Here is a 17,356-nt window from a genome sequence, read left to right on the forward strand (position 1 = left end):
TGCGAAAAACAAAAACATCCAGTGAGCAGCATTTCTGTTGGTGAAAATGGCTTGTTAATGGTCCAAGCTTACAGGAAGGAGACAGTAACCCAAATAAACACACGTTACACATGTATGCAGAAAAGCATTTCTGAACAAAAAACGCTTTGAACATTCATGTGTATAGGCTACAGCAGCTAAAGACACTTCCGGGTACCACTACCGTCAGCCAAGAACAGAAAGCTGAAGCTGCAGTGGGTACAGGCTCACTAAAACTGGATGGTAGATAATTGGAAAAATATCGCCTGGACTATTGAATCTTGATTTCTGCTGCGACATGCAGATGGCAGGCCTGCTGCATCCTCAGCTTTCTGTTCTTGGCTTACAGAAGTTGGAACCTGATGTGGTCTTCTGCTTTTGTATGTTTAGAAATGCTTTTCTGCATAGAACTGTTGTAACGTGTTGTTATTTGGGTTACTGTCATCTTCCTGTCAGTTTGGAGCAGCCTGGCCATTCTCATCTGACCTCTGTCATTAACAAGCCATTTCTGTCCACAGAACTGCTGCTCGGTGGATGTTTTTTGCACCATTCTCTTTACACTCTAGAGACTGTTGTGGGTGGAAATCCCAGGAGATCAGCAGTTACAGAAATACCTAAAACAGCCCATCTGACGCCATCACTCTTGCCACAGTTGAAATCTCTTTTTTCCCCCCACTCTGATGGCTGATGTGAACATTAACTGAAGCTCCTGACCCAAATCTGCATGATTTTATCCATTGCACTGCTGCCACATGATTGGCTGATTAGATAATCCGATGAATAAACAGGTGTACAGATGTACCTAATAATGTGGTCAGATATCTTAATTTTAGCCATATGGCCAGTTAAAACACTTGATAATGTATTATCCTTATAAACAAAGTCTTTGTTATCAGTACCACTCTTCTGTAAAATAATTTTAGCAGTACATAATTATTCAATGACAAACATATTATCAATCTTGCCAAAGCACCAACTATACCGTAAAGTGCTAAAATAAAATTTATGTAAAACCAATTTCAAGGTATTCAGTCTCACAAATGTTTCATGTTGTTTCCATTATATGCCTGAGGTTAAAAACGTGTTGTATAATTAAATGATTAAGAGATCTATGTGAAAAGAACTTTGATAAAGTCACAAAATACTGTATATGCAGCAGTGGATAACAGACCAAACATATTTTAAAACTGTTAGACAGACAAAAATGTGGCAGGAGGTGTTAAGCACCTGACAATATAAATGTAAAAAATTTTGCAAATGTACAAAAAAAAGAGCTTAAATGTCAAATTATATCATTTGAAAAATAGAAAGGCTGTTAAATCTGCTTTTTTCCCAAAGGAACATGTGAATGGGATAGAAATGAATGGCAAGCTATCAACATGGCTTTCTTGTCTATTCATACAAACATCCCTTAAACAATTCAGCATGAGAGGTTGCAGTTCAAATAAATATGTCATACACAAAAGGAGCAAGATTTAAATGACATACATGTGATTACACTGATCTAAATGTGACAGACTGTAAAAATTTGGTCATTTCTATTAAACTGAAGGAGAGACTTTACTTTTGCATGTGTACAGCCATGACTAAGAGTATTGGCAGTGACATAAATTTTGTTTCGCAAAGATTTCTGCTTCAGTTGTTGTGATGTTGATTCACATTGTTTCTAGATTATTGTGCAGAGTGATCAGATGCATTTTAATAATTGCAAAAAGCTTCATTGGTCAAAAAAAATGAACTTTATCACAAAAACCCAAATGTCACTGTTTTTTTGCCCTGGCACAAAATGACCAGCTAACATAATTTCACTAATCATATCAGCAGCACCTGGGAAAGTGTGAACGAGTACTAGTTAGGTCAGTTCACTCTATCATTCTGATTGGATTATAAGAGCAGACTGTTTGCTATAAAATGAGGGAAGAAGTGCTTCAATCATTGTGTTCTTGTTAGCAATGGTTACCTCTATAGAAAGACGTGCAGTCATCATCGATTTGCATCAAAATGCGCTCACATGCAAGGCAATCGCTGCAAAGAATATTGCACCTGAAAGAACCGTTTACCGGATCATCAAGAACTTCAAGGAAAGAGGTTCAACTGCTGTGAAAAAGGCTTCAGGACGTCCCAGAGTGTTCAGCAGGTGCCAGGACCGTCTCCTCCTGAGGAGTCAGCTACAGAATCGTGTCACCACCAGTGCAGAGGTTGCTCAATATTGGCAGCATGTTGGTGTGAGTGCATCTGCACGCACAGTGAGGTGAAGACTTTTGGACAATGGCCTGGTGTCAAGAAGGGCAGCAAAGAAGCCACTTCTCTCCAAGAAAAACATCAAGGACAGACTGAAATTTTGCAGGAATACAAGGTTTGGACAGCAGAAGACTGGCGCAAAGTTATTTTCTCTGATGAAGCCCCCTTCCGACTGTTTGGGACATCTGGAAAATCGATAGTCCGGTGAAGAAAAGGTGAAAACTACCATGAGTCCTGTGTTGTGCCAACAGTGAAGCATCCTGAGACTATCCGTGTGTGGTGTTGCCTTTCATCCAAGGGAGTGGGCTCTCTCACAATTCTAGCCAAAAACACTGCCATGAATAAAGAATTGTATCAAAACATCCTGCAAGAGCAACTTCTCCCAATGATCAAGGAGCAATTTGGTAATGATCTGTGCATTTTCCAGCATGATGGAGCACCATGTCACAAGGCAAGAGTGATAATGAAGTGGCTTGGAGATCATTATATTGAAATTTTGGATCCATGGCCAGGCAACTCCCCGGATCTTAATCCCATAGAGAACCTGTGGTCAATCCTCAAAAGGCGAGTGGACAAGCTGAAGCCCACAAATTGTGGTCAACTCCGAGCATTAATAAGGCAAGAATGGATCGCCATCAGTCAGGATTTGGCCCAGAAGCTGATATCCAGCATGCCAGAGCGAATTGAAGAACAAGGGTCAACACTGTAAATATTGACTATTTGCATATATTGAGTGTTTTTGCCAATAAAAACCTTTAAAACCTATGAAATGCTTATCATTGTTTTCCAGTATACCATAGAAACATGTGAATAAATAATCTACAAATACTGAAGCAGCAAACTTTGCAAAACAAAAAATGTATGTCACTGCCAATACTTTTGTCCACGGCTCTACATTTAGAAAAAAAACACCACATTATTTTCTTTTTTGCCCACTTTGAGGGGCCTAGCAATTTGTTCAAAATGAAAAATAGTTGCATTCCAATGGGGAAAAAAACAGGAGACAGAAATATATGTGTACATTAACAAGACCAGTTTTGAAAAGCTTTTTAAATAACACTTTCAAATCAATCTTTTACGGATGTCATTACAAATGAAAATATAATCTTTCAATTTTTACAAATTGCTTGAATCTATTTACACAACTAGCTTTTATGAGCTTTGCCAGAAAACTACATTTGTATGCCCTTGTTTTTATTTTTTAAACTCACCAACAATTTAATTTAAAAAAATGTATACAGTTTAAATATTTTAAAGAAAGGCCAATTATGTTCATCAGCTTGGCTAAATGATTGACTGGGTTCTGTGGTAGATCAGCACAGCAGGCACTTGACAGAGGTTATGAATGCTATACACTTGTCCTGTAACAAAGACAGATACACATTACATTAAGGAATTTGAGAAGTCACACAAGTAAATAAAAAAAAAGTTCTCACTCACCAGAGGGTATCATAAACACCTGTCCAGAATTGAAGACTGACTTGATGCCATCAATATCAACGCGCACACAACTTGAAATAATGCTGAATACCTTAATAACACACACAGTAAGTTTGAATTGGTGTTATTTATAGTGCCCTTACAGTACACTCAAGTCACACTTAAAATGTCTGAAAGTCACTGCATTAGACATCAAACCAAGTGACCTCTACAAAGAAATTATGTTGGATGTTTCCTCAGAACTATTTTATTATTATTATTGCCATTTAATTTTGACCAACTGCTCCCAAGGTACATTTTAATGGATGTATGAATTCCCCCACAAATTCACAGACGTATCCTTGCATAGTAACCACAGGTGTAGTTCATCGCATTAACAACCGACATACTCCACAAACATTTATAACCAGAATGTGTCTAAATCCTTGATCTAAATTTTGAAAATAAATGTATCACGGTTTCATTTAAAGCTTAACAAACTTAATACATTTTCAAGTGTGGCTCAAGTGTCCAAATACTTTTTGGGGCCACTGTGTGTCTAAATATGTACAGTCTGGGCTAAAGGCATGAAAAACCTTTTTCCATACTTAAATCTTATCCAAAAAGTCAAACTTGGAATGATGAGAAGGCAAAGGATATTAATCCAATTGACCACCTGGTGAACTTCGTTTTACAATTGTAATCTTAAAACATCAACAGTTTACAACTGCAATTATGTAATAAGCTCAGAGATAACAAGAGAAACACTTGCTACTCACAGAAACAGTGTCATGGTCCACATGTGGGGGTTTCTTCATGAATGACCCCAGCAGAATCTTTCCATGAGAGAATGAGCTACTCTGAAGATCAACTGCATGGCCAATTGCTCTGCCTCCATATGTGTGCCAGTGGAAGTCATCAGGACTCACAACTAGCCCGTCTAAAAAGATGATAACACTCTGCACATAAGTTATAAGAATTAAATCACAAAATGTTGATGCTTAAAGATGTAGGCTACCAAAACAAAGGTTGCAGGTTTAGTGACAAGTAGGGGTATTCCAGGAACTGGAGAGTTAATGTACCCTTAAACAAGGTATTCAACACAAGGTTGTCTCAAGGGGGGTGTTCCTGTAATTATTGTACTGTAAATTCAAGTGGCAGAATTTTTTATTTTTTTTGCTTTTTAAGGAAACTTTCCAAGTGCTTCTACACCATTGTTAAGGTTTTCTGAATGCTTCAGGGCATTGCTAGTGTGTTGTTAGGCAGTTGCTAACTGGTCCAAATCAAAAGATACCACTCTTTGGTCCCTCCTAAAAGAAGTCTATGGACTTAGCATGTAGACTTGATATATCTGCAGTTCATGTATTTGTACATGTCTTACCTTTAGAAGCTGGGGGCCACAGGTGAGAAAACCATGCATGCAGGTTGTTCCAGTCGTCCTCCTCCAAGATGATGGGTTGCAGTGGAGGACCACAGAGATCACACTGGGCCAACACCCGAGGGCCGTGTCGCACATGAACAATCACTCTGGACGATGGCAATTCTAAAAATAATGGGAAATTAGTTAGTTAACCACAGATGATTTGAGAATTAAAAACAACAAAGTGTGTTGTTACATTACATCACACATCAAACACTCACCAATATCATCCTCCTCCTCATCATGCTGCTGAAGATCAATCATTGATGATGGCCCACTTCTGAAACCAGTGTCACTAAAGTCATAAAAATATTGATGTATAAACAATAATTGTATTTTTTATTTCATATTTATAGTAATTTATATAATGTTTCTATGCACATCATTTCATGCATTATTTCTGCAATAGTACTTTTTGAGTAAATACATTTGTTCTGCCTCAGTGTAGCATTAAAAAGTGTGCGCGGAAGATGCACTTTTAGTGTTATATACAGCTCTGAAAAAAATAAAGAGACCACTGCAAAATTATCAGTTTCTCTGGATTTACCATTTATAGGTACATAAGTGTTTGATTAAAATTAACATTTCTGTTTTATTCTATAAACTACTGACAATATTTTTATTTGACATTTTGAAGAAATGTTGTCAGTAGTTTAGAGCATTTATTTGCAAAATAAGACAACTGGTCAAAATAAAAAATAAATAAACGAATAAAATAAAATAAAAAATAAAAATATGCAGTGTTTTCAGACCTCAAACAATGCAAATATAAGTTCATATTCATTTATAAAGAACACAATACAAATGTTTTAACTTAGGAAGAGTTCAGAAATCAATATTTGGTGGAATAACCCTGATTTTTAATCACAGCTTTCATGTGTCTTGGCATGCTCTCTACTAGTCTTTCACATTCCTGTTGGGTGACTTTATGCCACTCCTGGTGCAACAATTCAAGCAGCTCGGCTTTGTTTGATGGCGGCGATGATCTGGGGGTGCATCCGTAAGGCGGAATCGGAAATGTACTCAAACATATACAATAAATAGTAAATCCATAGAAACTGATAATTTTGCAGTGGTCTCTTTTGTTTTTTCCAGATCTGTATATATGTAACTTTTAAGGAATAGTTCACCCAATAATGAAAATTCTCCCATTATTTACTTACTTTCTTCTGCTGAACACAAACGAAGATTTATGAAAAATATTTCAGCTCGGTAGGTCCATACAATGCAAGTGCATGGTAACCAAAACAAAAAGCACACAAAGGGAGCATTAAATATGCCTCTAGTGGTAAAATCCCTGTCCTCTGAAGCAATATGATAGGTGTGGGTGAGAAAGAGTTCAATATTTAAGTCTGTTATTACTGTAAGTTCTTCTCCCTACCCAATAAGTGGCAATATACACAAAGAATGTGAATCGCCAATAAACAAAGGAAGAAAAACTCTCGGGAGAGAAGATTGCTTAAGAGGGCTGTTGGGGATGCACTGATACCACTTTTTCTCTTTCGATCCGATATCAGTGTTGTTTTTTGTATAATCAGATTAGAATATCTTTACCTCATTGTGTGAACTAATTGGGGGTACTCTAATATATTTAAAGAAACACAAACATAGCTACACGTTATTTCAATATAAATGTACAGAATAGCCTATTAAGAAAAACGTTCTTGTTAACTAGTGTACTGGATAATGTAGCAGCAAAATTGACAGTAATTCCAGTTTAAGTCTTCAGTAAAAAAGAAGCCAGTTTTCTTTGCAATTCCCCATTTGTATCTGGATATAAAGGATTCAGATCTATTTTTTTTCAATTAAGTTAAGTTAGATATCAGTCACTTTTCATTCTCAGTTATTTTTTGGAACACGTTCCACATAAATATTATAATAATTAGTATTATTTGTAAATAAATAATAATGATAATGCAATTTTTTTTTTAATTTTTAAAATACAACAGTAATATATTTCAGTCGTGCACTTTCAACTTAAAAAACCCATGCGCTTTTATATTGAAGATCCTAACACTCCAGGACGCCTTGTGTCTGTTTGTGGGCTACTTCACAGTAGTTTAATTAGCTTCTTATTCAAATTCTGGTAAAATTCTCTTCCGGTGCCGTTCTAAATGCATATTATAAGTGAACCGAACTATTGAGGACCGAATATTGAGCCTGCCTGTTATGTTTCTTTATCAACAGACCAGCGCACAACCTTTTTGTATTCATAAAGCTATGTCCCCAAGTGGGTTTTAATAAAATGCAAGAGTCATATGGACTACTTTAAAGGAATATTCTGGGTTCAGTAAAAGTTAAGCTCAATCGACAGCATTTGTGGCATAATATTGATTACCACAAAAATGTATTTGGACTCGTTACTCCTTAAAAATAATTAAAAAAAGGTTACAGCGAGGCACTTACAATGGAAGTGAATGGGGGAATTTTTTTGGTGTTAAAATACTCATTGTTTCAAAAGTATAACCCCAAGACAAAGTATATGCGTGTACAAATAATTTTAGTGATAAAATCGCTTACAAACCTTTTCTTTGAACCCGGAACATTCCTTTAATAGTGCTTTTATGGTTATTTTATGGACTTGACAGTAACAAACATGACTAACACACAGTATCAAATTCGTTAGCTAGAGAAACATCAGTTTCAAAGACAATACCAATACAGGTATTGTATCAATGCATCCCTATTTGAAAGTGGAGATTTATAGTAAAAAAGGACTTAAATATCTATCTGTTTTTCACCAAAAACCAATAAAATTGTTTCTAAAGACATGGATTAAATCACTGGAGTCTTATGTAATACTTTTATTATTACTGCTGCCTTTATGTGCTTTTAGGAGCTTCAAAGTCTTGCATTGTGTGGACCCACAGAGCTAAGGTAGTCTTTTAAAAATCTCTGATTGTTTTCTGTAGAAGAAAGTCATACACATCTGGGATGGCATGAGAGTAAGGATTAGAGAATTAAAATTTTTGGGTGAACTATTCCTTTATGGATAAAGTACTATGTTTTTCTGTGTGCCGCTACGTTTCACAAAGTGTTTATTCAAATTTTGTCATCAGCACAGTCTGTGCGATCTGTCTGAGTGGATCCTGTCTTTTTTGTACCCTTGTGTACACGTCTGTAGGTGTCATTTGCGCATGTGCCGAATGCGTCCGTGTAGGGCTGCGGCCACTTAAAAGGCTACAATGTTTGACTGTATGCAAGACGTAACAGTACATGGAAAAACTAAGCATACCCTTAGGTGTAGTTTCTTTGCTGCCTACACAGTGCATAGACAGCATTAGTAATGCAGTTTAACAGTAATTGATACTCAAATGGGAAATGTATTAAACAACTTACACATCAGATAACGTGTTGGGTCCACTGGAAACTCTGATAATCTTTTTGTTTTTAGTCCCTGAGGGCTCCACAGTAAAACCACTTGTGAACCCAAAGGAGGCGTGGCTGTTTCCCTGCTGTTGATCATCACCGTAGGCCACATTCTCACTCGAGTGTTCTGACTGATCATCAAGAGAGTGAAGGAGGTTTCTGCGTCCATGTTTTCTGCGTTTTTCGCTAGTTTTTACAATGTTTCCAGCTTTCTCGGAGGCAAAAATGTCATTCATAGAAGCTAAAGATCTTTTGATTGACTTTGGTGTGTTGATTATGTTTCTTTTTATGTTCTTGACATGACTCTTTCTTTTCTGTGATTTTACCGAATTCGCCCCCTTATTAAATACAACACTAATAGCAGAATTTGGTGGTTTGGACTGTTGTGGATGGGCATTGTGAGGTGATGCAGGCCCATCAGTTGCTTCCTGAGATGGTGGTGCTTCCCACCTGTTGGAAGGGGGTTTCCTTTGTATTTTCTGTGGAATGTCATCTGGAACACAAATCTCTGGTCTTCTAACAGATGAAGGATTTTTCTGTGATGATCCAGAGTATCGTGTGTAGACCTTACCAAACAAACGCTTTTCACCTGTTTTTTTGTAACAATAAGTAACTATTAGTATAAAAACTTGTATCAGAAGCATTTAACAAAGTTTGAAAAAGAGTTTACCTGGTGTGATGTTATGCTGTCTGGAAGGACTACACAGTGCTGGACTAATTTGCTCAGCACTCTCATTCAGACAAGCTTCTTGTCTGTCTTCATTGACTTCCTCTCCAGACACAGGAGTTGGTGACAGCACTTGCTGCTGAGTGGTTGCAGATTTCCGTTTCTTTCGAGGAGCTGTTTGCTTTTTTGCTCCAGTATCATCTCCATCGCCATGAGCCAGCAACGTTTTAAAATTTTCCACTGCACTGTGAGTGGATGAAGTTTTTGTCTTCTTCTGATTCCCTTGGGCAGGTCTAAGAGTGTGTATTTCATTAGAGTCAACTGCAACTGCTTGCTTCGTTATAGTTTTCTTACTGGTGTTTGGCCCTTGTGCTGTACCTAAAACTCCCTCTGCTGGACACTCTGTGGTGCTGTCATCTTGGCTAGCAAGCCACCATGCTCCTGGAGGCTTCCTCTTCCTCTTGGCCGTCACAGGACTGTCTGAAGAAGTGTCAAGTGCAGTTGTTAGTGGATCCTTTGGTTTTGATTCAACCGTTTTTGTTTCTTTTCCCTTCTGTTTTTTTGCAGGATTCTTCAAAGCATCTTGCTTGGCTGATTGTTTATTTACAGCTACATTGTAAAAATTAAACAAGAAAAGTTTGAAAATTATTGGAGACACCATACAACATTAATTGAAAATGTCTAGACTAGTGTAATAAACACCTTCAATAAGAATGTAAAAGCCTACACATTCTTGAGATGGAACAATTTCCCATAAATAAAACATTTAAAGAGCATGTGCAATTCCAAAATAATGTGTATTTGACCAATGTGTATACAAGTTGTCACTTAAAGTGTAACCTCAGTGTGTTATATCTGACAGCACAACAAAACACCACAATAAAAGTCTACTTCTCAATTAACTTCTCAAATATTAAAGGAATAGTTCACCAAAAAAAATGCAAATTCTCTCATCATTTACTCACCCTCATGCATTCCCAGATGTGTATGACTTTCTTTCTTCAGCAGAACACAAACAAAGACTTTTAGAAGAATATCTTAGTGCTGTTGGTCCTCGCAATGCAATGGTGGTCAAAACTAGTCTGAAGCTCCAAAAAGTACATAAAGGAGGGGGCCTGGTAGCTCAGCGAGTAAAGACGCTAATTACCACACCTGGAGTCACGATTTCACTCAGCACGATTCACGAGGGCGTGCTGAGTGACTCCAGCCAGGTCTCCTAAGCAATCAAGTTGGCCCTGTTACTAGGGAGGGTACAGTCACATGGGGTAACCTCTTCATGGTCCCTATAATGTGTCGTTCTCGCTCTCGGTGGAACGTGTGGTGAGTTATGTGTGGATGCCACGGAGACGCACTACGTCTGATAAAACCACTGAGATTCGTCCTCCGTCACCCGAATTGAGGTGAGTCACTACGCCACCACGAGGACTTATGAGTGCATTGGGAATTGGGCATTCCAAATTGGGGAGAAATAAATAATGATTAAAAAAGTACATAAAGGCAGCATAAAGGTAATCCATAAGATTCCTGTGGTTTAATCAATGGGTCTGTCAAAAAACATAGTGAGCGGCCTCGCAGTCTCTTGACTATATAGGCAGCCGTCTTTATAGGCTGCAGCTCTGCTCATGCGCAATGCATTGAATCTGATTTCAATACAGAAGATGCAAGAGAAATAACGTGATCCTCTACGGAGCATAAATATGCACAGCACACACACATTTTGGGTAAATAAAGTCAGTTTTGTGTCATATTAAACTTTTATTTATCAATACTTTTCAGAATGGATTATAAGTATATTTACAATAAAAAAAAAATAAACATTTTTCCCGCGATCTTTGAATTATTTTTCCACCGAGCTCATCACAGTGCACTTTAAATCTTGACATCAACAGTGTCCTTGGCAATCACAATTGCAACCTCGATTACACCTCCTAGAACCACCTAGCACTCTGTGCATGCATCAGGCATAAGAACAGGGAAGCAAGCTTGAGATCATGACTGTGCCTTGAGACTGTAGTGGCAAGATGTACAATTGGCCTATTCTCAACCCAAACTGATTGCTATAGAAGACATGGATTAAATCACAGGAGTTGTATAGATTACTTTTATGCTGCCTTTTTGGAGCTAGTTAGTCACTATTCATGTGCATTTTAAGGACCTACGGAGCTAAGATATTCTTCTAGATATCTTCGTTTGTGTTATGAAAAAGAAAGTCATACAGATCAGGGATGGTATTAGGGTGAATAAAGGATGAGAGAATTTTAATTTTGGGGTGAACTATCCCTCTAAGCAAATATCAGAGGAACTTTAATTTGTTCTTTGTAACTCTTCTTGCTCACTGAGGGCAGGTGGAGTTTCAACAAGATCTTGTTGCTCACAAGCAGGTTCTTTCTGTTCCAGTTCTTCTTGTTGTTTAGATGTTCGCTTCTTTGTCTTAGTGATTGTTTTCCCAGTGTTGCTGTTCTTTCCATTTTTGTTGACTTTCACTGAGCTTGTGGTCTGAGCACCTGTTACAGAATTGACTTTTTTGGATTCCTTTTCTGCTTTCGACCTTGGTCTGTCAGGCTGAGATCTAGAGGATTGTTTTTTATTTCTGGACATTGAAACTGGAATTTCATGGCTGCCACCATCATTAGTTCCATCTTTGTCAGAAAGCTCATCGGGATCAGATATCTTCTTTGTACTTAATTTTCCTGTAACATCACAAAAATTATGTAATAGAATATTACAAATACTGTATATTGCCTTACCAGTCAAAAGTTTGGACACTCGACTTAATGTTTACTATGCGTGATCTAAAGACTTATGTTTAAATGCTTGAACTTATAAGATTGTTTTAAGAAACTATAAGAAGGTAAATTAGTTTCAAACCAGATAGTTTTTTTTTTATTATTATTCAACAAACTTTTCAATCAATCAATCAATCAATTTCTTTTTCAGTCACTACATAATTCCCATACTTCCATTTGTGTTATTTTAATACTTTTGACGACTTTACTATTAGTCTAAAATGCGGAAAATAATAATAAATAATAAGTAGGTGTATTAATTAACTGGTCGTATTAATGTAAATGTATTTCCATAACTTTCCATTCAGGAAGAAAAATATTATTAACTTAATCAGTACATTTTAATACACATTAAATCAAAGATTTCGCAGATTGGTTTGTACCTGATGAATCCACAACTTTGTTCCCCTGTACAGTTTGAGAAGGACTCTGATCACAAAACCTGTCCTCTATTCCTTGGATTACAGGGTCTGGTCTGTCCTCTAAACCATCATGTGTCACCTGTGCTTTGCTGCTCTTTTTTGAAGCTTTTCTACGTTTTCCTTTTGGTTTTTGATTATCAGAATCGCTTTGTGCTTTGCTTCTTTTAGAATCTGCTCCTTTCTGATTATTAGTATCTGTTTCACTCTGTGAGAGCTGATCTATAGAGTGTGGTTCTTCAGAAACACTCTCCTTGGCAGAGTCTGCTGGGACAGTTCTTTTTTTCCTGCAGACCTCTAGCTTGCGAGGGATGATAAAAAGAACAGGAGCCTCATCGTCCAGGATCATGAAGTCCTCCTCAAAATCTACAGGTGGAGGAGCTGGAGCTTCTGCTGGTTTCCTGGAACTTAACATTAGGAAAGTATTATACTTCAGCATACACTGTGAGACTACAGACACTCAAGACAGACATTCCATACATACATAAACACACATGTGAAGAGATGTGTAAGGAAATATAAGAAAATGAAAAACAATTGAGCATTAGCTGTTATGTCAAACAATCAGAAAGGTGCCCTGATGTTTACACTTTTCGGGTAATTCAACCTAAAAATAGCATATTTGTATTTGTTTTAGCACTTCAAACTGTGATAGGAGAAGGTATTTTACCACTGACACAATAGCACACATCACCTCAAACATCAGTCTCATTTAAACTCACCATGAAGATTTAGGCATCAAGGCCTTTTTAATCTTGTGCTGGAAAGACAATCCTTTCTGATGATCCTCCGGCATTTGGTCCTTGCATTGCTCAGTCTCCCCAATTTTTTGTTCATTCTTCTGAACCAAAACAGGAGACAGACGACTTGGATCGTTAGCCCTTAAAAAAAAGTTTTAAAAAGCATGTTAAAACTCTTGCTAACTTATTTATTTAAATGTATATATAGGGTACATATAAATGCAGCTGCGATTCACTAAGTCACAGTATTGCAGAATAGGTGAACCTACTCTTTATAATGCAATCCATAATGGAAAGAACAATTAAATGAATATTCTCAGTTGATAGCACTGGACACAGCAACATTGGAAAAAATGTAGTTTCCTCACATTAGTAAGTCTTCCTTTATGTGTGGAGGTAAACACTGGGTGGCTTGAAATGCTGTCTTGCTTGATTTTGAGGTCTTCACGCTGAAAGAGCAAAGATGAAGTGATGATAGTTATAAATATATATTATTATAAATATATAAATGGATCCATATTAAACACTTTTTACTGTTGTTATACCATAATAACTGACCATGATGAGGAACCAGCATTTGGTTTAGTGCCTTTTCTAAACTCGACCGTTTCTGGAGGTGACACCACAGACCCACTGTCCCTATAGAGCAGAGAAAATTATGATACAATTATTCAATGAAAACAAAAGAGTTCTCAGATTTTCTGTACTATTCTTACCCACTGAAGGATTTCTTCACTGCTTCTGACTGCTGAGGGCAGGGCGGCTTGCTGAGGACTCCTCCAATAGACTTATCTTCAACTCCAAAGAGCAGAGGGTCAGCCACAAGCCTAACTCCTTCACCTCCCTCTGTTTCCATGGCAATAGGGCTGAATGTCTTAATGGGAGCAATCTCTTTAAATGGACTCTCTTTTTAAGAAATTATGGAAATATGCCAATAATTCCAAGCACCCGGCAGGGGATGAGACAGTGAAAGACATTTTTACTATTAAACAATCCAACCCATTTCTAATATCACAGACAATTTTATTGATACGATTAAAAGATTTCTAAAAAAAAAAAAAAAAAAAAAACGTAAAGACTGTGGGCTTGTTACCTTTATCAGTAATTTCACCCTCTTGAGTACCATTTTCTTGGATCAAAGCACCCTTGTGTCCCTGAGAATAACAGCCATGTGATTAACTTATTGTAATTAATAAGATCACATTGTAATGCTGACTTGCTGTGAACAGAATTGTTCCCTATGCACCTGTTTAGACGGAGTTTTAATCTTATCTGGGTAAGATGGACCCCAACTTTTCTTGTGCTCAATTGCATCAGCGCTCTTGGGCAATGGAGAAAGCAGAGGCAAACCCAGGTCAGAGTCAGCATCTGCCAACGAAAACAGAAAATATGGATTTACACAACAAATAACATATGCAATTATAAATGTAATGTCGGGGAAAGAGGTAGCAGGGAGAAGAATATAAGAATAGAACTACCAATGTCATCAAATAGAGTGTCAATGCCACGCAGGGTAAAGACATCTTTTCCCTTAAATTCAGACTTCCATCTGAAAAGCAGCAGCAACAACATATTCCCATCTGTATAGTGCCTCTTGCTTGAGCTAGTTAAAATATTAACTTAAGCCAAAATACTCAAGTCAGATTACACAATTGTAAGCATGATCTACTACAGGTCAACTGACATGCACAGGTTACAGTTGTTTTGAAAATGCTAAATCACTTACTTTTCCTCTTCTAGGAGATAGTGCAGTTTCTTTTTGGCCTTACCCTGAAATAATTAATATATTGTAAATTTAACCATAAAAGGGAATTTCATATTTGACTTCCATTCCAGGGGAAAAGCCAATAACATATATGCATGCATATCCAAATATTACACATTATTGTACAATTACACATATCAATAAATATATTTACAACTTATATACCAAAACAAATTGTGCAAATTTCCCTTGTTGATTTAATACCAAATGAATTAACACATTTTGTGTTGCTTTATCGCTGTGTTAACTGTCACAACAGGCTGCTTTCACTTTAAAATAGACCTACCTAGACTGCATTTTTGACCATTATCTTTCGATTATGCCCAAAAATGCTGCCTAGGTAGGCAGCTCACTAGGTTTTGAAGAACAGTCACTGACAGTCTGTCTGCGGCTCAAAAATGTGTCTACTACACACAGCAGACGTTCAATGTAACCCAGTAGCTGCTGTACTGACCAGCGACATCGTACTGCAGTCCACGCCGGGATTCGAGAGACAGTGTGTCCGCCAGTGAAGCTCACAAACCCGCAGACAGCTGCCGGATGCTCCACTGCAGTCTCAACATGTCCGTTATTGTTAGTAGACCGCCATTTGTCGGTTACATTACTTACATATTTTTGATGTTTTGACTCTGTTGTGCTCCTTTTGCATTTATAAATGTCGTAGGTTTAATGCAATACCGAAAATAAGTCTTAAAATGTTAATATCAGAAAGGGAATATTAATATCTAATGTCAGTGGGCCAAAGCAACAACAAAAACACAAATTCTCCCGCCCAGTTTTTTCCGCTGCATGAGCACACAGAGTGAAATATTACCATCTAGTGTCACGGAGTGTAACCGCATTCTGACAGAGAGAGACATTCTTTTGTGGCTTTCAAGTGATTAATGAAACTAATATGTTTTTGTTACATGAGAATAAATAAAGTAGATTTATCCATCCTTTTGCTTACAAGGGTGTTTTTTGTTGTTGTTCCCCCCACCCCTTTTCTCCCCAATTTGGAATGCCCAATTCCCAATGTGCATTGGTAGCCTCCGGATCGCACGCTACGATTTTGGCCACGATTCAGCCGTCTGAGAACAATTTCGGGAATCCCAAAGGATTTCTGTCATCGCAGGGCAAAATCGGCAATCTTACATCGTTCAGTCATGTTCACAGACGGCCGATTAATAGTATTTGCGAAGATCTTCAGCCTCCGACAATGTTTGGGAAGTGTCTAAAATTTAGCATCACAGTCGTATAGTGTGACTGCTATTACGACTGCCAGATGAGATATTCCGCTCCTCTCTCACACCTGCTCTGCGTTTGCACCACAATAGCAACACTTGTGCCTAGTTATCACTCTACTCAAGCATTTTCAATGTTTTTTCTTCTTTTCAAAACTTTTCAAGTTATCGATAAATCGATATAAATTAAATTATAAATAAATAAGCAGAAAATACTTGGAGAAAACTTCAGCAATATGAAAGCATTATTCCCTGAATAAATACAGAGTTTAGGCTACAAAACGAAAATAAATAAATTTTCTTTACACGTTTTTTTTTCTTTACATTTATCATATATTTTCTTTACAACATTATTTTAATTACTATTTTACTTTTAATACAATTTCTTTAAACGTCTGTAAACTTCTTTAGTTAAGACTCACATCATTCCAATTTTATTTCAAAATATATAAATAAATAAAATAAAATAGAAAGATTGAGCCATTTATTGTACTTACCAATAAGTATTTATGGGACGTTTAATCCAAATCAGCAAATACAGTTGATACAATTATAGAAATCTACGTCATGTTTGTGCATCATCCATAGGGAATTTGCAAGTGTGATGTTTTCAGCCTTTATGAATTTTGCGTGGCCGATAGGTTACTAATCTAAAAGAGGAGAAAGACGTACTATAACCTACCTTTTTTTCTTTTCTTTTTTTTTTCCTCCAATGTGAACAGAGAAGTTCGTAATTTTTATTTCCACATGAATATTTGCTTATGTTAGCTCATTATTACTGTAGGCTACCTCCTGCACTCACGTTCAAGTCTCAACATCTGTAAATTTCTATATTTCTGATCAAGCTGTGTTATTAGGCCTATATGCTTATTTGACAAAATCCATCTTTCTTGTAATTGTGAGCCTATGCTCGTGATGGAGTGGTATTGGAGCAAATGCTGATGTCCTGACTTTCAGAGAGAGAGAAAAAATGCTCCTCTGTGGTGGGACTATTGGGACCACAGTCGGCTACGATGTGTATTGTGCAGTCTGAAATATTGTCGCAGAGTGTGCAATGGCGATATCAATGTGTTCATATCATACAGTCTGACAAGCACCAATCTTAAAGGAATGTAAAAATCCTACAGTGTATAGTGGGCTTAAGTCCTCATGGTGGCGTAGTGAATCTTATCACGTTGCTTGTTGAGTGCGTTACCTCGGAGACCTAGCACGTGTGGAGGCTTCATGCTGTTCTCCACAGCAACCGCACACAACTCATCACGTGCCCCGCCCAGAGCTAACCACATTAT

At 37.3% G+C, this 17,356-nt stretch overlaps 1 protein-coding gene across 1 annotated transcript; it reads right to left on the minus strand.

The window, feature by feature from the left end:
• Nucleotides 1–805: 805 nt before the first annotated feature.
• si:ch211-161h7.4 (uncharacterized) lies at nt 806–15,597 on the minus strand. Its single transcript, XM_052115092.1, has 18 exons — nt 15,299–15,597; nt 14,806–14,849; nt 14,558–14,628; nt 14,326–14,447; nt 14,173–14,233; nt 13,796–13,985; nt 13,638–13,718; nt 13,448–13,528; nt 13,062–13,220; nt 12,304–12,746; nt 11,471–11,824; nt 9,138–9,743; nt 8,438–9,056; nt 5,320–5,393; nt 5,060–5,221; nt 4,458–4,618; nt 3,700–3,790; nt 806–3,620 (listed from the first exon to the last, which is right to left on the minus strand). The coding sequence occupies exons 1-18, from the start codon at nt 15,305–15,307 to the stop codon at nt 3,544–3,546; spliced, it is 3,405 nt and encodes a 1,134-aa protein (XP_051971052.1). The 5' UTR covers nt 15,308–15,597; the 3' UTR covers nt 806–3,543.
• Between the last annotated feature and the right edge of the window lie 1,759 nt (nt 15,598–17,356).

The sequence above is a fragment of the Xyrauchen texanus genome, chromosome 42, assembly GCF_025860055.1.
Source record: "Xyrauchen texanus isolate HMW12.3.18 chromosome 42, RBS_HiC_50CHRs, whole genome shotgun sequence".
Lineage (NCBI taxonomy): Eukaryota > Metazoa > Chordata > Actinopteri > Cypriniformes > Catostomidae > Xyrauchen > Xyrauchen texanus.